The 23,010-nt window shown below is 39.8% G+C and overlaps 2 protein-coding genes across 3 annotated transcripts; both read left to right on the top strand.

Moving 5' to 3' along the window:
• Nucleotides 1-391: 391 nt before the first annotated feature.
• parvb (parvin, beta) lies at nt 392-13,504 on the top strand. Of its 2 annotated transcripts, none has more exons than XM_083665762.1 (13): nt 392-615; nt 7,383-7,472; nt 8,187-8,257; nt 8,344-8,446; nt 8,625-8,765; nt 8,994-9,109; nt 9,289-9,347; nt 9,708-9,727; nt 9,837-9,898; nt 10,725-10,793; nt 10,995-11,096; nt 11,184-11,256; nt 11,814-13,504. In XM_083665762.1, exons 1-13 carry the CDS (start codon nt 504-506, stop codon nt 11,888-11,890), a joined length of 1,095 nt encoding a protein of 364 aa, XP_083521888.1. In that variant the 5' UTR covers nt 392-503; the 3' UTR covers nt 11,891-13,504. The 2 variants fall into 2 exon arrangements, with proteins under 2 accessions (XP_083521888.1, XP_083521889.1); XM_083665763.1 differs by lacking the exon at nt 392-615 and adding an exon at nt 5,417-5,474.
• A 686-nt stretch (nt 13,505-14,190) lies between these two features.
• Nucleotides 14,191-22,197, top strand: parvg (parvin, gamma). Its single transcript, XM_083665781.1, has 13 exons — nt 14,191-14,369; nt 14,833-14,950; nt 15,091-15,155; nt 15,751-15,853; nt 17,159-17,302; nt 17,562-17,677; nt 17,815-17,870; nt 17,986-18,020; nt 18,121-18,182; nt 18,459-18,527; nt 20,155-20,256; nt 20,537-20,612; nt 21,827-22,197. The coding sequence occupies exons 2-13, from the start codon at nt 14,887-14,889 to the stop codon at nt 21,898-21,900; spliced, it is 966 nt and encodes a 321-aa protein (XP_083521907.1). The 5' UTR covers nt 14,191-14,369; nt 14,833-14,886; the 3' UTR covers nt 21,901-22,197.
• Nucleotides 22,198-23,010: the final 813 nt, after the last annotated feature.

The raw sequence follows: 23,010 nt of genomic DNA, 5'->3' as shown, positions 1-23,010 counted from the left end.
GAAAATACTAAATAAACGGATTATTAAACATGTTTATTGTTTATTATTCTTCTGTGGTAGTTTGAATGAAGACTAATAAGCTTGTCTGTCACAACAATTGTAGGCTTTGAACTGTGGTAGTGTGACACATTTATATGATTTTAGGGCAGGAGTTTGTGCACAGTATATCAATGGCAGGATCCCTAAATGGGGTCTTTAATGACGCACCATCAACCCTCGCTCTCCGGACAACATGCTTATCCTCCATCCAACCATTGACGGGCGCTGTGGGGTAGCCTATAAGTAGAATGAAGGCAATGCCATGTCTGTTAAATGAGTCATCCGGCCCCATTGATACCAAACAAACACACTTCTGTCTTTCTTATTGTTACCCCGCTGCCGGTGTGTTTCTTCCTTAAGAGCGCCACGTCTTTTTCCTGACAACGGATATTCCAGGTGTTCTTGATGAATCAAACGGATTGAGGTTTCACATAGAATATCTGCTCAAGCACATTCGCTCAAATATGTCCGCAAATCCGACTAGATCTGCAACCCCGCAATCGGGCAAGATAAAAAAGGACGAATCTTTCCTTGGGAAACTGGGAGGAACGCTCCGAAAGAAGAAGTCGAAAGAAGGTAATTTGTGAGTAACGAATAAATTGCGCAGGGTGTAACGTTTTAGATGATAACACTTGTTTACCCGTGTTCACTGCTGCAACTGTCCATGGTTCTGCAATAATGTCCGATCAATATTTTCTCATGCTAAGTCTAAAGGTTTGGCATGTGAATGCTTGAGTTGGCTAGAAATGAAAGGATAGTTGAGCATAATGTTGTTGAGTCAATAATTATTCCTCTTATTTATATTTAAAAAATTGTAAGGACTATTATTACTTCCACAATTACAGTAGGTTACTTTTTGGATGATACATGAATGTATCACTTTAGTATAGATGTTATTAAACTGTCAGCCAGTGAAAGGAAACAAAGCCACAAAGAAAAGTAGACTGGCATACCTCATGATGTGATAAACATAAATAGATAGGTCATCCATGCCAAGAATGCAAGGTTATTAAGATAAGGTATAAGAGGATTACTTTCCTTGTTTATTTTCTCTTTCAAAAGAAGCTTAAGTCTTTGCTATTTTAACTGTAGCTGTGCATTTTCACTTTTATTTGTTTACTAAGCTATTTTGACGCCCCTACCAGCACCACCAACCCCCTTCCCAATTCTCTGTCTGGTTCTAGTATGGACAGCTGCAAGGTTTGGCTTGTGTGTGTACCTGCCCCTGCATAGCCATGTGTTTGTCATTCTCTGTATAAGGACTTCAAACAGAAGGAGAATGGAGGCTGTGCTAATTGCTGTAGAACCCCAGTAAATTCCAGTCATCAACACTCTATACATCAAGGAAGTTTTGAGCACATTGTGGAGAGGTTAGAGAAGATTTCTTCAAGGCAGAGTGCTATGTGTTACTTTCCCTACAGCTTAAGAGTGCCCCAATGTGGTGAGAGTGAGTATTCTCCCATTGCAAGCCACTCTCAAGACGTCAAGAGTTGTCCAGAATATAGAAACAACACAAAAGGATCCAGAAAAATACATTTTCTGGGCTTGCAAAGTATTATTTTGGGAGTAGAAAAAGTTTAAAGATGGTTTGGAAGATGGGTCATTCCATGTCAAATCAACAGACAAAAGAGGATTTCGACACCCACAATCTCAGACTGTTCTGGAATGTTTTTTTGTAGTTAGAAACAGATAAGATAAGTATTTTTGCATCATCATTTTTATACATGTAGTTTCATCCCTGAGAAATAAGCTAATCAATTGTATCAAAATTTGCCATTTCATTTTGTGAGATTCATATAATATTCAATAGAATTTAAACCCCAAATCAGATTTGGACCAAAGGCCTACCTGATAATGATTAAGACATGAGGAATCCAAAACAATGGTCACAAGTCACCCATGAACCCTCCAAACCCCTCCTTTTTATCGGCCAGTATGGAATATCAGTTCTCTATAGCTGACAGGTAATATGAAGCTGTGGCTTGGAGTTTTGTTTCTTCATACTATGTTATGTATTTCTGGTTAATCTTGTAATCTTGAGGTTGCCCTGTCCAAAGGTATTAGTCATTGAAGTTGTGTGTCTAATGTCCCATTATACAGTGTGATAGTATCAGAGTATGTCCACTAGATTGTGATTAAAGTATTACTTTTTTGTAATTGTTCTTCGTGTTAATTCACAACTTTACCTTCAAATGATAATGATTATACATGTAGAGTGAAGAAATGAAGTAAGAATAGTTTATTTATGTCACTTTTTTAAATGGGCGACTATATATAAAAAGTGTTGTCATTTCTAAATGGTGAAACCATGTACACAAATACCCTCAAATAAAAGCTGAGAATCTCTGCTTTAACCTCATAGTAATTGTTTGATTTGTAGTATAGAGCCAAAAGAAGAAAACAACATGCTTCACTGTCCCATCACTTACACAGGGCACTATAGACAGATCGACGAAAGAGGGAATGTAGAGATGAGAGGGATGAATAGATCAATAAAACGAAGAGTTTCAGAAGTATGAGCTATACTGAGAAAGCAGTAGTGACTGGCAATAGGAAGAAAGAATGATGGCTGAGTAGTTGAATTAAAGTGAGATAGTAGGATGGATAAAGATGGTCAGAGGGTAGCCAGATAGATGAGAGAAGGTTATACAGTAGGATGGATGGATACATGAGAGAGGGGAAGTATGGATGGATATATCTTCCAAATGGCAGTTTTAATCAGTTAAAAAGCAGTTGTAGGAATATAGGCAACATGAGCTTGAAAGGTGTAAGAGTAGCGGTGCATCTTTTGGTTTCCTTAGACCTCTGTGTTAAAATGTGCAGTTTAAATAGTTTAACTTTTTAAGTATAATGAGTGAATATGTGAAATGTGAATACAAGTTTAAAAGTTAGATTGGTATGAATCACTTAAAAGTTGTAGGAGTACCAGTGAGAAAATTCGGAAGAATTGTAATAATAATAATAATAATAATAAGTAATAGGAAGAACAATAGTTGGACTTGCTGAAACAAGCCCACTAATTAGGCTACCTAGTAATGATTCCAAAGGCACTCAGGTAGCGGCAATGAGATTAAACTGAATGTGGTTTATGGTAGGTGGGGTGTGGTGGTTTCATCTGGTCACACCCAGATAAAACAAGTTACCACTAGCAGAATACATTTACTTCCTCTAGGTAATTTATGATTGTATGTATCTATGCTATATTTTCTTTTTTAAATGTTCATGCTTTCCTTGTGGAAACACCATCATCTTTTATGTAGGCTGGCTGGGTACCTGAAAAACACATTTTTGTGAGAGACTATGTTTTGTCCTTTACCGAGCGCTCCCCTCTTTGTTACCTTAACATTTTGGTCTACAAATACAGTATGCTCAGCAAGTGGAGTGTGAGGCCCTCAGATTTAGGGAAGCAAACACAGAGCACTCTGATGAGCAAGGCCAACAGAAAATTACAGTTCATATAGTTACAGTATTTCATATTTGTGACAAACTCAGATTCCAGCTGTGCTGGAATGTGCTGGACCTAGCTGTATACCACAGAGTCTGTTTATGTAGATAAACTTCTGTTGAGAGGAAGTTTTTTTTTTTTTTTTTTTTTTTCTTACCCTGAGTGTATATATTGTATGTATTGTCACTGTCAGTCACTGCCCTGGACATAAGAATGAAAATAGTTTTATGAAAGTGCAAGTCATTGCCTGAAATATACTTAAGGGAAGATTGCTTACTCACATCCTCCAGTATATCTTAGTTAGTGTGAAGAATACTGTACTCCCCAGAAAGTTAATTATAGTACACTTCTCTCCAGCAAGGAATTACTCAAGAGTAAGTTTGTCTCAAGTTTATAATGTTTTGTTTGTGATCTGAAAATGCTACTGTCTCTATTCTGTGAATAATCATTGTTGAAGAATAAAGAGCAGGTTGTGGTATGGCTCTGAATTCCTTCCACAGAAGAAGAAAGTCAGGAGGTCAGAAAATGAACTAATCTCGATACAGAAATATTATAAATGATTTTTAAATATGCAGCAAACAGATTTGCTATTGTATTGAATGATATCATGGTGGTATTATTCACTTAACATTTCATTAAAAGCAATCAAATAATCAAATAACAAAGTACTCTCTTTGCCTTGGACAACTCCAAACTAGATATTGTTTGTGGAGACAGGAGTCACCATCATTCTCCAATGTGTTATGAGGTGGGACCTGTAATGTATTACCACTAGTATCATTATGACCATCATGTTTCATGTCTAGTATCTGGTGAACTGAAACATCTACTGGGACACCTGAAATAATCTCTTGGGTGTGACTTAGTCATCTCTGTAGCTCTGCACGGTGAGTGTGTGAGTATTCTGTGTCAAGTTAGTAACTCGTACCAATAGCGTCATAAATAACCTAGACTAAATTTAAGCCGTCATCTGTCACCTTTCCTCTATGCAGTGTCATTATGTATATTTATCTTCCCCCTCATGTCACACTAAATCATGTCCCCCTAGGGGGCACGGGAACCTTGTTTTATAGTGAAAATCCTTGGAGAAATACAACGCCCCTGCTTCTCGGAGTGTGTATGTATGTAAATATTTGTGCCATAAATTGCAGACATATTTCCCTGGTCTTCTGGGCTACAGTCACAGTAAAATACCGTTGGTGTGCTGTTGTTTTTTTGTTTTGACTGCAGTCATTGCTTCAGCCTACTAATGATTTTGAGTGTTTCACATAATTCCTGCACCGAGGCTGGCAGAAGATTTATGTTGACTGCAAAGCCTGGGTTAGTATTGAATTAGTGTAATTATATTAAGAGGAATACATTTAGCGCATGATTGATTGTTCAATGCAGCAAAACAGATTAAGAGCTCAATACATGGCATTAAATACTGTAAGTTTACTGTTGTAAGTAAACCAAAAAGAGGAATGTCGCATTGTTCAGCATTAGACTGTTGTTCTCTATTACATAATAGTCTCTAGGGGGTATGTTGATGCTCCTTTTCATGCAATGCTCTCATAGCTGAATTGGCTATAGACAAACACAACATAGTACCTGTCAGTGTGCAGCAGTAGTCCCCATGTTCCCTGTCCTGTCATGTCCTGGGCTGCCCAGTGCTGTGTCCACTCCATGGAGTCCTAGGAGTAGGAAGTAGGTAGAAGGTTTATGTTGCTACTGTGTTGCTGCTGTGCCGGGCGGCCTTTCCTGTTCTGCAGACCGCCCCCCCCCCCCCCCCCCCCCCCCCCCTGTAACTGGACCGCAACCAGGCGCGGGGGGTTGTGACAGAAATAAATACGTGATGACGCCTCTGCCTAGCCCCACCGGCAGCAGGACCCTATACACACACTCCCACATACACATATACACACTCTCTCTACCTTCACTTGCTGCTTCTGTGTGCTGTATTTTGGGGAGATGGCGGGCCTGCTGTGTGGGACCAAGAGAAAGAAACAAGGTAGCACTGTTTTCATATGGTGGGATTGGGTTGGAAGGTGTCACCAGGTGGGCTTTGAGGAACTTCGATATATCAATGGGAAGCATGCCCTGTACCATGTAACTCTATATAACTATTTATATTTAGCACTAGGTTTTTCTACTCTTGTGTTGTGAGTAGTGAGAATTGCTGTGTTCCCTGTAGGAACTCATTAAACCACCATTCCGGGTTTAAGTGTTTTTACTGTTAATTATATATGACTTGTTACTGTACCATACCTTAATGTCAGTTGGCATGTTGGGAGTAATAGTAATACTTTGCCTGGATTCTTAAGTGATTTTCAGTAAGCTTCTATTCTACACTGTAAAACCTCAATCACAGTAGTGTTTCACTGTTGTGTACACTGTTGCAGTATTCCCATGACTTGGTAAAATGTTACCGCTATCTCTTGGCTCAGTAGCACAGCGGCATCCAGAGAGCCAGATGTATTGTACTGGAGAGAGGGAGGAAGTAGCACAATTATGATGTAACGCAGTGTAAGATATTGCTTAGCCGGTCTCCAAGGAGCCATGCCCTCGTCCCACCAGGCCATAGACACGCAAACCAGCTTTGAAGTGTAAACATTATGAGGTTTCCCCTTCCTGGACTAATTCCATCAGAGGGTGATGGAGGTGGATATCTCAGACAGAGACACAGCCTCAACACCCTACTAAGGCCTTTCTGATAAGCAAGGTGTTCACTTTCGAACCCATTAACATAGCCCATATTGTGAATGGGACATTATTTTATTCCTGCCCAAATTACTGTCATTAAATAAATTGCTGGTGTCCATTCAATGTAACCATCAATTGTCTTTTATACATTTTGTGTCTGTGTAGGCCTAACCCTTTGAAACCATTGATTGATTGACTATATTACTTACTGTATTTTCTTGTGATACAAATCTCACATGTAGACGTCGAAGACTTAGCAAATTTTATATTTATCAGATTATTAGACCTTCAGAAATAGTTATTATTATTGCGTTATTAATAACGATAACCAAGATCCTAGTTGTTTCCCCTATTTATTGGGTGGTGCCCTGTACTTGTCATTAAGAGAGAATTCCCTAATTAAATATAATAGACAGAATGACTTCATCAACAGTAGGACTGCAGTAATTATGAAGAAAATGCTGATCTGTGGTGTGATGCGAGCTGGACTGTAGCCCTCTGGCCATGGCTTGCATTTGAGCTCTACAAGAGGGCTTAATAAGATAGGAAATCTGTAGAGACTCCTCCCTGAGTCCAACATCCCCTTTCTGCATACTTTGAAGATGTGCAGTCTGCTGTAAGAAGATAAAAGGGATGTAGCCATTACGGTCAGAAGAAGCCCATGTAGCCACTAAACCCCAGGGAAATAGTCAATCTCTGAAGTGAGGGTGAATCAAAGCCCAGGAACCAATCTGGCCAGACTGTATCTTGTTGGGTTGTTTACATCCTTAAGTAATGGTCAATATACTGTTATGAGAGTGACAAGGGTGTACTGACTTTCTCTGATCCCTGATAGATAGTTCTTTGCAATGCTTCACATTTGCTTTGGTGGGACCAAGTGGGCTATATTTGATGTTGTTGATGAGGTGATGGTAAAACCACCCATAGAGAGAGAGAAGAGGAGGGCTAGGGAGTGATGGGTTAGTCTGCCTACAGGGGGAAGTGTGGCATCAGAGGCTTGGTTCTCTAGGCACTGTGATAAGCCTCCCTTAGACAGCTGGCCAGTGCACACACACACTGACTGGAGCACACTGGAGCCCACTGCTGCCACCATTAGTCAACTGTCCGGGTGTAGTCTCTCTCATTGAGGTTTGATGAGAGAAAATATGAATATCCTTTTCATTGACTGTATATGTGTATCTAATGGTGGCATTTGTGTTTTTTGTCTTCTCTCCAGTGAGCGACCTTCACGAGGAGGGGAAGAATGCCATCAATGCCCCCATGCTGCCCTCAGGGACAGACATCCACCCTGAGGACACCTTACTGGGTATATACTGTACACTATACTGTACTATATATAATATATACACTCATACACTAACTGTGCCTAGGGAGGCTAACCACAGCCCTCCTGATCCATAAACTCCAATGAATCCGTAATCCATATTGCATTGATTGCTGTAACTGAACAAGTTGTCTAAACCATTAGCCGTAACCAACCACTATCACAGTATGTGGAGATAGTCGATGGTCCTTTATTAGTCAGACTGCTGGTGCCTTTGATTGACTGTTGATGACACTTCTGACCTTTTGGTGACCTTTGCACTTGCTGGTGTCTTCTTCCAACTGGTGTGACTACTCGGTGACTGGGGGTTTACTTATGGATACACTGGTTACTGAAGTTGATAAAGCGGGACTTATGTGGGCTCTGTCAATTAACTGTCAATGTTAGTCCAACGTTTGACTTCTAGGGGAAGAGGAAGTGAAAGAGAAATGAACAAGGGTGGCAAGAGGACAACACCCTGTGTCTTCCAGTCATCATGTGAATCACTGTCTGTTCAGAGATGAGTGTGATGGAAAGAGTTGATGGGAGAGCAGGAGTGTGGTTGACTGTGTGTGTGGGGAGGGGGGATTGTGTAAAACTATCATCTTTGAGTGTGTAAGTCGATGAATGTAGGTGTACATGCATGTACTGTATGTATCAGTTGTCTCACTCTGGCTCTGCTGTCAAGTGACATTCTCATTGAAATGTCTTGTTTAGAGGAGAATGCTGAAAGGAACATGCTGGACCCAACGTCCAGATATAATGCTAAATTCAAAGACCTTCAGAGGGTAGGTGTCCCATCCACAGTCCTCAATATGTCTCCTTGTCTCATGTTATGTACAGAAGTAACTTTATTAAATGTTATTGTGTTCAGGTGCTGATTGACTGGATAAACAATGAGCTAGAGGAGGACAGGATCATTGTCAAAGACTTGGAGGAGGATTGTTACGATGGACAGGTTCTCCAGAAGTTATTCGGTAAGGAATAGATGTGTTGTGTGTGTGTGTGTGTGTGTGTGTGTGTGTGTGTGTGTGTGTGTGTGTGTGTGTGTGTGTGTGTGTGTGTGTGTGTGTGTGTGTGTGTGTGTGTGTGTGTGTGTATAACATCCTGGTGTAAGGTGAGCTCATCTGTCTCCCTCCCCTCTCCCGTTGGTAGAGAAGCTGTCAGGGCGGAAGCTGAACGTGGCTGAGGTGACCCAGTCTGAGATTGGTCAGAAACAGAAGCTTCAAACAGTACTGGAGGCTGTCAACGAGCTGCTGAGGCCTCACGGATGGTCCATAGAGTGGAGCGTTGACTGTGAGTCACTTACCATCACCTGTTTGTGTGTGTGTTTACCACATTTACCTTATTTCTTGTCTTGTGACCAGTTATTTCTGGATATCATGTGATGTGTTGAATGTTATGCATTCCCCTACCTTTGAAGTTAAACATTTACTCCAGGCTCTGTGCTACACTGCTTAAATAGTTGATGGTACTTGATTTTAGATGTTGACAGTGCCCTCTCCTGGTCTTTCTCTGCAACAGCTATCCATGCCAAGAATCTGGTGTCCATCGTGTACCTGCTGGTGGCCCTGGCCATGCACTTCCTGGCCCCCATCCGTCTGCCTGAGCATGTGTCTGTACAGGTGGTGGTGGTCAAGGTAAGCACTCCCAATAAACATGTACATTGACATCTCATATTACTCATTAAGCCTTGAGACTTAATTGAAATGATCATAGTGGTGTGTTTTGGTGATACTATTTAAGCATATTACATTTCTAAAAGAGTGACGTATTAGGTTCACACATTGACCTGTAATGATGGTTTTGTTTGGAACAGAAAAGGGAGGGCATACTGCAGACGTCTCATGTGACCAAGGAGCTGACAAGCACCACAGAGTAAGTGCTGTTTTATTCCTCTGATAATATGGCTAGTGGTCCTCCTCTATTTGGCCTGGGGGGCACATAGGTGGAAAGCTTTTGCCCCAAAGCTCCAGTCATGACACCCAAAAGAAGTACTTAATAAAGGGATTGTTATGGCTCTTTTTGGTTATTCTTTAATGAGAAACCAACCACATTCAGGCTCTCCAGGTCCCAGACATGTATTGAGGAGCATTGCCTTGCCCTTATTATGGTATGATGTAGTGATGTAGTACCCTCTAGTGAGAAAAAAGAAAAAGCAGTAAACAAGCTGTTGGTTGATGCGACTCCAGTGATATCCTGTGAGATCAGATTTAAAATCATTTCTGTTTTTTTCAGGATGATGATGGGTAGATTTGGTGAGTAAATGTTGTTGATGTTTTAATGTTGAAGTATGTAGTAAAGACATGGATGAAGTCTTTGGTCTTTGATGGATTTTTTTAATAAATATATATTTTTTCCTCTCAGAAAGGGATGCATTTGACACACTACTAGATCATGCCCCTGACAAGCTCAATGTTGTTAAAAAGGTTTGCAATACCATTTTTATTTGCGTAATTGGTAACACTTTACAATAAGGGTACATTAATTAACATGTATTATTAATGCAGTAGTTAACATGTATAAATAATTTAGTAATGCATTTACAAAACATAAAGCATTCTAATATATGTTTACTACACTATTATTAAAGACACTTATACTGTTGATAATACCATTTGTTAATATGAATAAATACATGTTGAGTTAAGAGAATATGGGAAATACATGTTGATTTAAGTACATTAAATGGTTTATTAGGATACGTGTTCATGGTTTTAAAGGGATCAAATAAATAAGGGATAAGAGGTTCCTTCATATTTACCTTAATTTATTTACCTCATCTTGCATAGAAAGCAGTCTGTTATCCTAGATTTGGATTAATTTACTCTGCACTTCAACACATTATTGTTAGCACACAGAGCTCTGGTTTACTTGACCTTTGGGCCCATGCCTTCACTATAATGCATCAAGTCCAGCGCAAATCCAGCACAGTGTATTGCTCTGTCATAACTATGTTATCCCTTGATTCAAGCATAGTATTAGCTGCATCATATTATGGGTATGCTACTCTTAGGGTAAAGTTTACTACCCTCATAAACAAGTAGTTGACTTTATATGCATGAACAAAGCTTTATTAATGCATTGTCATATTTACTACTGCATTAGTTCATGTTTATGAATGTATCCTTATTGTAAAGTGTTACCGCGTAGTTTACACTTTAATAAGAATGCCCACAGCTACTCTTATTGTGGATGTTTGTACTCTCTAAATGGTCTAAATAGTCTTGTTCATTTTCCATCTCTCTCCATCAGTCACTCATCACCTTTGTAAACAAACATCTGAACAAGCTCAACCTGGAGGTCACTGAGCTGGAGTCTCAGGTAAGACATCTAATTATGCTTCATTAACCAAGGATACCATGTGGGAATAATAATGTTGTTTCATTGTCTTATGGCCCATTTATGCTATAAACTACAGTCAAAAAGCAGCATTGATGCAATAACTGTACTTTGTTGGAATAAGAGATGTTTCATCCCATATTCCCATGTGTTTTCATGGTCTGTTATCCTCCTTGTGTCCAGTTTGCTGATGGTGTTTACTTGGTGCTTCTGATGGGACTGCTGGAGGACTACTTTGTCCCTTTGTACAACTTCTTCCTCACACCTGAGAACTTTGAACAGAAGGTACGTGGGACTTTATACAAATGGGAAAGATGCACTATTACTTGGCAAATCGCTTATGTTGATTCTGACCCCTCTGTTTCCACCCAGGTCCATAATGTGGCATTTTCCTTTGAGCTGATGCAGGATGGAGGCTTGAAGAAACCCAAAGCCAGGCCTGAAGGTACAGTACAGAGGAACAAAGAGGGCAGTTATCCAAGGGGGATATGGACTAGAAACATTCAGTAGGGATACTGAGGAGAGGCTTGCTGCTAGATATAACGTGCTCTGAAAAGTGAGATATTGGACACACAATGTTAAGTAAGACACATCCAGTCTAAGTCTAAATTATATAGACTTTGATGATGAAAATATCCATAAACGTTGATCTAATTGAAATTGAATGCACAATAGTACACACTTATGTTGCTTGAGTAACTGTAATGCCATAGTTGTCCAATGGGTGGAGACCTTGCCTCACTATACTGAGCCAGCCTGACAGTGACCCACCCACCAACCTTTATCAAATCCCTTGTGATAGTCTCACATGATGAATTATGAAGAGAAGAGTAGAACACATGTACATGTTTTTGTAATTTTGCCTTGCTTGAATGACCCTAATAAATACTGCAAGAGCTATTTGCCTATTGTTTGTTGTTCCTTCTTGTAGAACAGTCTTGTTAGTTTTTTTTTTTTTTTTTATTACTAATGACTTCTTTCCTTTGTCTTGGTTTGTTCCAGATGTCGTAAACTTGAATCTGAAGTCCACCCTGAGGGTCTTGTACAACCTGTTCACCAACTACAAAAACTCAGAGTGATGGACATCTGCCATACACATCTACAGTATGAGGAGGCTGCATTGTGTTTGGACTCACACAACACCATACAGAAGCCTACACACTGGATGAACACACTGTGACTATATTCATCGATGTCACATATAGGACTTAATAAGACCCAGGGGAACTGGCATAAAGAGAACTCTGAATGTCAGTATTTAATCTTCCCCCTGAATCTCAGTATTTATTTCCTCCTCTATGCTTACTGTAACCCCAACCTTTCCAACCTTATGCTCCATGTTTGGATATTCAGTCAACACTGGAATGTACTGGTTTGACCTGAAAAACATGGTTGTGTATTTTATGCAAGATGCCACGACTGCATAAAGGGATGCTCCACTCTAATTGCTTGGTATAGTTGTCTAGCACAGGTATTCAAAGTAGTATACCACCCCAGACAGTTTTTAGATTTAGATTATCTAAATTTCTGTCAGAATTTCTGTCCCCACATTAAAAAAATATCCATAACAACACTCAAACTCAACTCTGAAATACTTTACCAACGGTAATGTAAAATATGTCAGTTTGAGTTTCCAAATGAAATGTTGTGTTCTGTTTCAAACATACTCAATACATCAGACTTATATCATTACAAATGCGCAAGTAAACCTCTTACGCCGTCAACACTAATTGGTCCATTGGGTTGCCTTGGGCGCGCAATGCTATCAAAGTGAAACCAAAACTTGCCTTTTGGATTGGAACTTGTTACAATAAAATGTGGTACAAAAGTGGGTTTATAAATAACGTTTTAAAGAAGTAAAATGGACAAATTACACAGAACCAACACTGATGTAACATATCCTTGATTCGAGTGTTTGGAGTGTGTTTAATATGTCTTTACGGAATTAATGGGCTTCAATGGACAACATAGCTTATCAAAAGCTGCATCTAAAGATCTAAAGAAGCGAGATATGCACATAAAAACTACTTGAAATAGGTGACTGTATCAAATCCAAGTGCAAAACAACTATAAGATGCAAATAGAGTGGAACATTGCTTAAGAGGATATTGATGATCCACTGCTTGAATGTGTATGGACTTGAAAATGCTGAATATTGTATCAGAAAGCTTTGTATATTATTATTATTATTATTATTATTATTACTACTGATTAATATTATGACCTACTGTTGTATTATATCTATCTGTTTCAAAAGGTGAAATAATTTTCACCGTGCCCTTTCAGTATACTCTATCTATGTGGATTGGTTCAAGCCATATTTCTTAGCTGAAGCAGACCCTATTGCCTTCTCGCCTTAAGTGCCACGTTATTCTTCTACCTGAGAGAACCACAGAGCATCATTGTATTGACCTGCCCTTCAGACGATTCCCAGTAGAGCTCCCCCTGGACAGACAGAGAAGCACTCAGAAAGGTAACACCACTGTGAGAGACCACAGAGCTGTATGTACTGTACAGGAGCCTACTCATGCATTTCAGACCGAGGTTAAATTATTGAGAGGGACGAGTCAAAGGATCCGTCTGGATCCGTAAGGAGATGTGCTTTAACAAAACAGCCTCATAGCCCTGCACCTCGTATATTGCCTGAACATCTTGCCTGTCTGTCTGTCGAGAAATAAATGTTTGAACTCACATATGGTGAATGTGTTATTTCATTGCACTTCACACTGAGGGTAGGGTAGTGCTTCATTGTTAGTCTGCACAGTGATCACACAATAGTGGCTTACTGTAGCTTCTATGGTTTAGGTTAAGCCAAAGGAATTATGGGTTTATTTTAGGACTTTATTTTTCTTGTCTATTCCCTTGGTTACCATGGTTACTTCCCCTTTCCCAAATTGCCCTCTTCTCTGGGTGACGAAAAGTCTTGTGGTTGTTTTTTTCTTCTCCTTTGACGTAGAGACTGTGCCCATGCAGTATGTTCTCTCTCTGTTGATGATATGAGAGTGCTTAAGGCCAGACTGCAATAAATTGATACAGCTAGCCTCAAATGGAAATGTATAAGTGCCATGGGGCTATAAGGTGTCCATGTTTGTTTGGGCCTCTTGAGATGTTTGCTACAATGCATTTGCTCAAAGGGAAGTAACTATTAAGTGATGTGTCCTTAATTTTTTCTCATCCTGTTCTATGTAAACTATTTAGTCCCAACCATGAGGTGGCATACAACGATGAATGGCTGATCTCATCAGAAAACACTGTGAGTGAAATTAAACCACGGTGATGAAAAGAGGAAGTCCTCACTTCTTCATAGCCACTTCCTCTCGTCACCCCGTTTTTATCCTCCATTTGGTCCCTTTGTTGTTCATGTAGAACATAACAGTATATAGATTTTCAGTTCTATTTCTGAAAGTCTTTCATGATACATTTCCGGAGAACATCTTGTCAGATTGGGTGCATTTCTCTTTCTTGCTCTACGATTTTGATGGTTTCAGTGTTGACGTCAAGTCAGGAAGCAAAATCATTTCCCCCATTCTGTCTGTTTGCTGCTATACTGCACTGAAGGTAAGCTTATTCGATAAGACTTTTGTTACGACTCTGCTAAAAGTTTGTGTCAACCTCAGAGAGAGAGATGTCCAAAGATGAGTACACCATAACACACACAAAGATGCACAGCTGCAATGTAGTTTTGGGAACACAGTTTGACACAGTTGGTCACATTGCATTTGTCAGAATGCATTCTTCTTGGGTTTTTTTTTGTTTTGTTTTGTTAATTTGAGACCAATATACAAAAAGGTATCCAGACATACAATTCCATGCAGAGTTGTAGTGTGACTACATGAAGTTACTGGGATTATTGGGCTACGATTTGCTTAGATAAATGTTGTTTGCTTAGCCTAGGCAGGAATGAGCTCTCATAGAAGGAAATGGTCAAACCAAACATTAGAACTGCCTCAGTTTCCTTCATCAAAGGTTTACAGTAAAATGGCACTTAATGTTATTGAATCAACTTTGCTCTTGGTTTCAGGAGCTGTCATTTCAGGGGCTCAGAGAGGTGAATTTCTTGCTGAACAAAGGGGAGATGGAGGGTAGTTGCTTTGACATGCAGCAGGAGAAAGACCCTGTGGACCTTGGACTTTTCCAGGGTAAGTTTTCAACCAAGTGGCACAAAATGACACCTAACTTTTATCAAGGCACCTCATTTTACCCAAAGTAGATCATCTGTTTAAATAAAGTTTCCCCTCCAAAATGGTTGACAATCAGTGTTTTTTGCTTGGTGGCACAGGTGAGAAGAGAAAAATCATTCAGCCAACATCTGTAAAAGACCCCAAACTTGAAAAGCTGAAAAAGGTAAGACGACTGATCTCTCTTCAACAAGCTCCTAGTCAGCCCTAGCTTCCCCTGTGTCTTGTATGGGCTGAGGATAATGCTATACAGAAAATACATTACAAAGAGAGTCAGTGACTATATATGTATTCATCAGTGTATTACTGAATCACTCAGATCTCTTGCTGAGAGAGGTGGCAAGAGATTTTAATGACCATTTTCAAAGGAGATGATAGACAGATATAGATTCTATCTGGCCCTTCTCTGATCTATCTATCTATCTATCTATCTATCTATCTATCTATATCTATCAAATACGTAGACCTACGGTAGTCCTCTTGTCATTCCTCATCTATTGTCTGTTAATTAACATCTCAGTGACAAAAACAACAATTAGTCATCATAAATAATTCAAGCGAATCATAAGTGAAAATTGCAATAGTAAACTGAGTATGATGTGGTACCATCAACTCCGGTTTCTCTCAAATCAATGATCCATACGGGTCATTTTATAATGAAAGCTGCTCTTAACTAAATAGTGTAGGTATTAATAACTCACACTTGACACTCAGCCACTAACATTCCAAAAATGTCCCTATGGTGAACCCTGTGTCTGAAGGTCTTGGTTGAATGGATCAACAACTCTTTAAAGGAGGAGCACATCGTAGTGCAGAATCTAGAAGAGGACCTCTATGATGGACTAGTGCTCCATCACCTCCTGGGTGAGACACACACACACACACACACACACACACACACACACACACACACACACACACACACACACACACACACACACACACACACACACACACACACACACACTCTTCCATCATTGGTATTTATTAGAGCCTGACCGATACTAAATGTTTGGGTCCGGTGCCGATTTATGGGGGGCAAAATTCATAGATAACCGATATATCTGTTTTCCTTTTTCGAGTTCCTTTTTTGCAGTTTTCATAAGACAACAATAGCAAAAAGATGTTCTTAATGTTGATTAGGCAAACATCCATATTTCAATAATGACCAGAAATGATCTCCATTGATAAAGAAACATTTATTTATTTTATATGCAGTTACTTGCTATGCCAAATGAGAATTTCACATGTTCAGTGCACTGCATATTGATATCATATTTTGTTACACTCACTGTGATACTCACTGTGAAAAGCATTCGGTTAGCATACTGTTAGAATACCCCCTGCACTTTCTGGTCGTTAAACACTGTCATTTCCAGTAATAGTTTATTCCAGCCCTCCCCCTCCCCAAGACGAAGTTTATGAAAGTGGTAAATTCCTCTCTCTTCTGAGAGTAAACAAACTGGTGTCGTGTAGTCCATGCTACGGTTGATTGGAACTAGGCACACTAGTTAGCTAGAACGTCTGACTCTGAAATTCATGGATGTAAGCTAGCTATTTTAACTGAATTAATGATAGGTAAATACTATCTTACTGTGTGACTCCTTATGCCGAATAACTTGTTCAGTCTTGTTCAGTCAACACCCCTGTGCTAATTGACTGCAGTCCAAAGAGCTAACGTTACTTTGCTAAATGCAGCCACTTCAGTAGGCACTCCAGTAACAGTACATTTATTCATTCATGAATAAATATGTCTATATTTTGCTCTGGAAAAAAAACAATTACACTGATTACCGGTGCATTATCAGAGACAGATGTTTCTGTAAAAAGCCGATGCCCCGATATATTTGTCGGGCTCTACTATTTATTTGTATACTATTTATCTGGATACATGTCGCCCAAGGCTACACGACTTATTGTCTCACTGTTAGTACTATTGATTGTACACACACACACACACACACACACACACACACACACACAGACACACAAACTAACTAGAAGCACATCAGTAAAAGTCTCCATACACAGAACTGTGATTGGAGTATTTGATGCTATCATTTCACAACAGCCACTATTCTCCATATCAACAGGAAAATAATAGTGGAAGGAGCTTCCCCAATTAATTAATCACTCACAATGAAGGTGTGTATGTGCTTGTGCTGGTAGGCAAGTTAGCAGGTGTGCACCTGTCTGTGGAGGAGATAGCCCTGACCAGCATTGCTCAGATACGCAAGCTTGAGGCCATCTTCCAGCCTCTGAATGAGAAACTGGGACTACAGGAAGACAGCGACAACAAGTGGAGCGTGAAACGTGAGTCATACTCACAACATTCTCTCAACGTTGAGAAAACAAACAAAAATCGTTGGCCTCGGACGCATATGTGTCTGTTGAAATCTCAATGGGATTTGAAGCTAACCCTGGGGTGCTGCCTGTTGCCTGACACCTACTGAGAGGGATTATTGCTGGGGGGAAACGGCACCGCTACAGGGTGCAATGTTAATCATCAGTGGTGGAGATTCTTTTGTTTTCGAGCAGGTCGATTCTTAATTCTTTCCATTCTCCCTGTCAGTTATCCACAACAAAGACTTACTGGCCACTCTTCATCTGCTGGTTGCCATGGTGAGGTGCTTCCAACCCAGTTTGGATCTACCTGCGAAAGTGAGCGTGGAGGTCCTCCTAGTGGAGGTGAGTTTGGAAAATAACTTTTGTACTCTTTATTCTTTAGTATTTTTTTGTGTTCTCTATCTGATAAATCACCTTCAAACACCCCTCCTTAGATTAGATTGTGCATTCTCCCTTCCCTCCCCTTATTTTGCACACAGGTCAACAAAAGTGGAATCAAATCTGACAAACAAATGGAGATCCTTACAGATGAAAGGTTGGTCAATTCATTCTGATAATAAATTACCTTTATTTCACCACATTGAATTGACTCAGTCTCAGACAAAGTCAGAGAATCCAAAATAAATATAATATGTTTGCCATCTCTACAGTGATTCATCTGCAGACTCACAGAGCAGTTCAAACAGTGAGTAAGACGTTCGGGGTCGAGGCAATGTCACACCTTTGAAGTAGTCCACCCAGTACTGTACAAAGACTAACACTTTCTTCGCTATCTATTCTCACAGAGGAGGATCCTATTGAACAGCTGCTGAGGCTGGACTCTCAGAAGGTCAACACTGTGAAGAAGGTAATAAAGAAAGATTCCTCTCATAAGTAACTTGCACATTGCTGTAAATAAGAATGTGTTGTGTGTCTGTCAACTTACTTTACCTGGTGAAATAAAGGCCACGATAAAACTACTGATAATACTTAGTCGTCCAGGTTCTGTTGACCAATTCTCGTTTGTACAGTACGCAAGGCAATGTGCAATTGAATTGAATAGATGGATTGAATGCCCTTGAACACTGTTTACTCTATTTGATGTATATGTAAGATTATTTAATTATATCATAATTTATTTCAGGCTATTATGCACTTTGTCAACCAGAACATCTCAAGCCTGGGACTACAGGTGATAGACATGGAGAAACAGGTAAGTTGGACTCAGTTTCAGCCTCTCTTTTGGGTAAATCTCCTTTACTGTTTGTTGAAGTAAAGATTCCAAGATGGTGCCACGAATGTTTCACACAAGCTCTCTCAACTTTTATGTTTTATTTTTATTTTTTATTGTATTGTATTCAATTAGAACATTAAGTGTCCGCTATCATCACATATCATCTTTGTTGAAACCTGACTCTCACCAACGATTCCCGACTCAGCTATCCAACCTAGCAGCTTTTCGTTGCACTGCATTGACAGATCCATTGTTTCTCCAGGGAAGTCTAAGGGAGGAAGGGTGGGCTGCATGATCAATCTTTCCTGGTATAGAGTGCTGCTCTCACGATTTGGAATATTTGATAATCAAATGGCACATTTTCAGTGATTTATCATCATGGCTGTTCACATCCCACCCCAGGCTAACACCACTATAGCACTAAAAGAACTGTACAGCATCATCAACACATAGGAGACAGCGCATCCCACTTCTGTGTTTATGGTGGCTGGCGACTTCAACAAAGCTAATTTGAAAACTGTCATGCCCTGGTTTTACCAACATATTATGTGCCCCACAAGGGGAACAAAAACACTGGACTTAATGTTCTACGCCCTTTCATGAGGCGTATAAAACTCTCCCTGACCGCCCTTTGGCAAGTCAGACCATTAGCATTATACTGCTGCATGCTTACAAACAAAAACTTTAACAGGAAGTTCCCCCGGCAAGTAGGTACGCAAACATATCTTCTTCCTCAGGCAGCTGAGGAAATTTGGCATGACATCTAAGATCCTCTCTAACGTCTATAGCTGCCCCACTGAAAGCATCTTGTCTGGCTGCATCACAGCCTTGGTATGGCAATTGCACCACTCAGGACAGTAAGGCTCTACAGAGCGTGGTGAAGACTTAGTCCATCACTGGAGCCGCGCTCCCTGTCCTCAAAGACATCTACACCAACAGATGTCTGAGGAAGGCCAACAACATCCTCAAATACTCCAGGCACCCCAGACACGGACTGTTCACTATGCTCCCATCTGGCAGACATTACCGTAGCGACCAGCTTGGGACCAAAAGGTTCTGTGGCAGCTTCTACCCCACAGCATTAGGCTGATGAACGGTCAGCTATCATGTTAACCACTGACTCTCCCACTCACATACTCACCAATATGCTGCTATATTGACTTTTCACATTGATTCTGTATTATCTACTGATGCTATCTATAGGATAATTTTTGCACGACCAATAGATATATTCTAATATTACACATAACTGTATTTTGCACTGCCCATATTATTTAATAATCTATTGCTATTTCAGTATTTGTATTTATATCGTGCAATTTAGTTAGGGTGTATTTTAGCATTTAGGAAGTTTATTATATGCTGTGTACTGTATAACACTGTTGAGGCCCTGTGTGGACCACGCATTTCACTGCTCTGATTGCAAAGTATGTGACAATAAAATTACTTTTACTTTTACTTTTGAAAACATCTCAGCTGTTGTCAGGACTGGTATTGATTACTGTACATAGCATTGGTGTGAATTCAAAGGGATTTATTGGTTGTCTTTCCATTGCATCACACCCACTGGGTGAGATCCAACTGCTGTCATTCTATTCTTGGCCAGTTTGCAGATGGTGTGATTCTGCTCCTGCTGATTGGACAGTTGGAGGGGTTCTTTGTCCCGCTCTCTGACTTCAACCTGACCCCTGTCAGTCACACTGAGATGGTACGATCTATAACTTGTATAACTTAACTGCTTATACCAAGTTGTATTACCCATTAAGATTCTTACACTTAATGCTTTTACTGTAAGGAAGATATTTGGTTTATTATTTTGAAATCCATCTAGAGAGGGGTAGAATTCACAATATGCGTTACATTATTGAATGCACTCTAATGTGACCATGATGCCATGAGAGGGCATCTGGGTGGCCATGTTATTAGCCCCCTCTAGTGGTGTGGTGTCATACTCTGCCGCGGATGACATGTCACTCTCTTTGGTCTAGCTCCACAATGTGACCCTGGCCATGGACCTCCTGAATGACATGAATGAACTTCACCTGTCCAATGTTGACCCTCAAGGTAACAATGTTGATCCTCTGTATTCCAACTGATAGTTGATGAATGTTGTCACACCAACCCTGAGCTTTTCAAAATGCACTTTGAAAGAGAGGAGTATAAAAATATCACAGCCGCACGCGAATGGGAATGTGACCAAGATTGCTCTCGGCAGCAATTTTCACAGCATAGAACAGCAGCTCAGAGACATTAAAATGTCAAACTAATTCAGAAAATGTCTTGTATCAAAAGCATTTATCTGGGTGACAGTGGTGTGCCACAGACTATTCATACTGTATGTCAAGTGGGAGAAAGGATTTGTGCTGATAGTTTGAGTTAAGGCCCATTGCTGAGTGTGTGAAAATGAATTTGGTTGAAGGAGGGAGAGATTTGAGGGAGAGATGGAATTACCATAGAATATGAATGAATATTAAACCAGGTAAAATGAGTACCTCTCTAGATGATATGCTCAGTCTGAGGTCATAATCATTCATTTTGAGAGCTTCTCTCAGGGAGAAACTACCTCTCTCAAGGGGAGAATGTCACTGTTGGCTGTTGATGGACAGAGAGACTTAACCTTTCATAACCATATTGCTACGTCAAACTGACAAGAGGCTCTGTGATGTGTGTACACACATATATTTTCTCATTTTTGCTTTGGATCCCTACAGTATGATTACCATCTAATATTTTGGATTAAGATGCTCAGTGTATGCTATGTACTTTCTTTGATAATTAAAGCAGTCGCATAATTTGCCCTGCTAGCCTAATCTGTAATTTAAAAGTAAAGCTTCAAGTTGATAACTGTTAATGATTGGACTGGCACAATTCATTTAACCCAGGAGCAACTGACTAATTTAATTAGTTTTTATAGTCCTTTTAATTACAGAGTAATCTCTCTGATGGAATAAGAAATCCCACTGCTCAAGGTCTACAAGCACACACTGTGTGCATTAATTAGATTAGCTAGCGGTGGAGTCGCTCTTAATAGGGCATTCATTCATTTAATTAGCGCATCACGCAAGGAAGAGTGATATCTCTCGCCAGGTAAATATTGATTGGATTGAATCTAATGATGTTTTTAGCCCACATTTATGGTTACTTCAGATGCATTGTTGTACTAGTTGTCTGCCAATGTTGGTGAAAGCACACTCTAAATATCAATGCTCCAATGGTTGTGAGTGCTCGTGATACATAATACGGTAGATCATCACTAAATGAGTCTCTGTCTCCAACAGATATCGTCTCCCAGGATGTGACACCCACCTTGAAGGTCCTGTATGCCCTCTTTAGGAAGCACAAAAGCAAATGAGTGGAAGAGAACATGGAGGAGAGATGGAGATGGAGAGGAGATGTCTGAAGCCTTGGCCCGCCCTACACCATTACTCTCTGTATCAAATACATTTTAATTTGATGTGAATTTCTTTTTAAAGCCTTGTGAACATATATAGATAGTGCTCTTGTAGTAATGTAATGTAGTCTGTACTTTTATTATCTTCCTTTGTTTTTATCTTGTGTTTGTATTTACTGTCTTGTTTGGATTTATCTTTCCTGTGAAGTGCATTGTATTGCATTTGTGTATGAAATGTGCTATGCAAATAAATTATGATTAATTAATTGATTGATTGATAGTCAGTCAGTCTCAAAGTGTACTTCCAGAAGTGATGAGTACGCTAATAATCTGAATTTATTCAGGAAGGTGTGAGAGTTCAATATGGAAGTATTGTGTTCTTAAATGTAAGTGTTGATGTTTAGGCGTATTCTTACAGCTTAATGTCACAATTCAAAGGATAGAGAGTGTATTTGGCTAAGACTGTATTCCTCCTGTTCATCATGTAAATTGCCTATTTCAGCAGACACCTTAAGTGTCCTGTCAGGTCATCTTAATGGTTTCCCTTCTCTCTTTGTTTTGGACTGTCCTTCCAATTTACTATCCTTGAACGCCCTGTGATTGTCAGATAGATTTGCCTGTTGAAATTGGGTTTTTTTTGTTAGACAAAAGCATTCAGATTTTCCGATTTGAGGTGAGGTCCCAAAAGGAGCTGTCAGTCCTATTTAAGGATTTGATAAGGGAAAATTGGTCTGTAAGACAGACGGCTGTGGTATGGGTGTGTAGTGTACAGATCCCCCTTGGTGCATTCACTGTATAGACTTTCAAGATTCAATATACACTTCTCAAGAGGCACAGTCATTATTATTATACAGTGAAAAGAAACCTATATTCCAGATATGTAGGCCTACAGCTCAGAATAGGCAGTAATTTCCATTGAACATTTTGTTAACCAACACCAACTAACATTTTCCCATCACGTAATCCTATGGGTATTGAAAACATTATGAAATGTTCTTCAAGGACAAATCATCTAATCAAGGACAATCAATAAAAAAATAGTTGCCTAGCCTATCACGATATCTTGACTTA

This window comes from Argentina silus, assembly GCF_951799395.1.
Source record: "Argentina silus genome assembly, chromosome: 3".
NCBI lineage: Eukaryota > Metazoa > Chordata > Actinopteri > Argentiniformes > Argentinidae > Argentina > Argentina silus.
The sequence above is the reverse complement of the archived record's forward strand: the minus strand, read 5'-3'. Positions and strand labels throughout refer to the sequence as shown.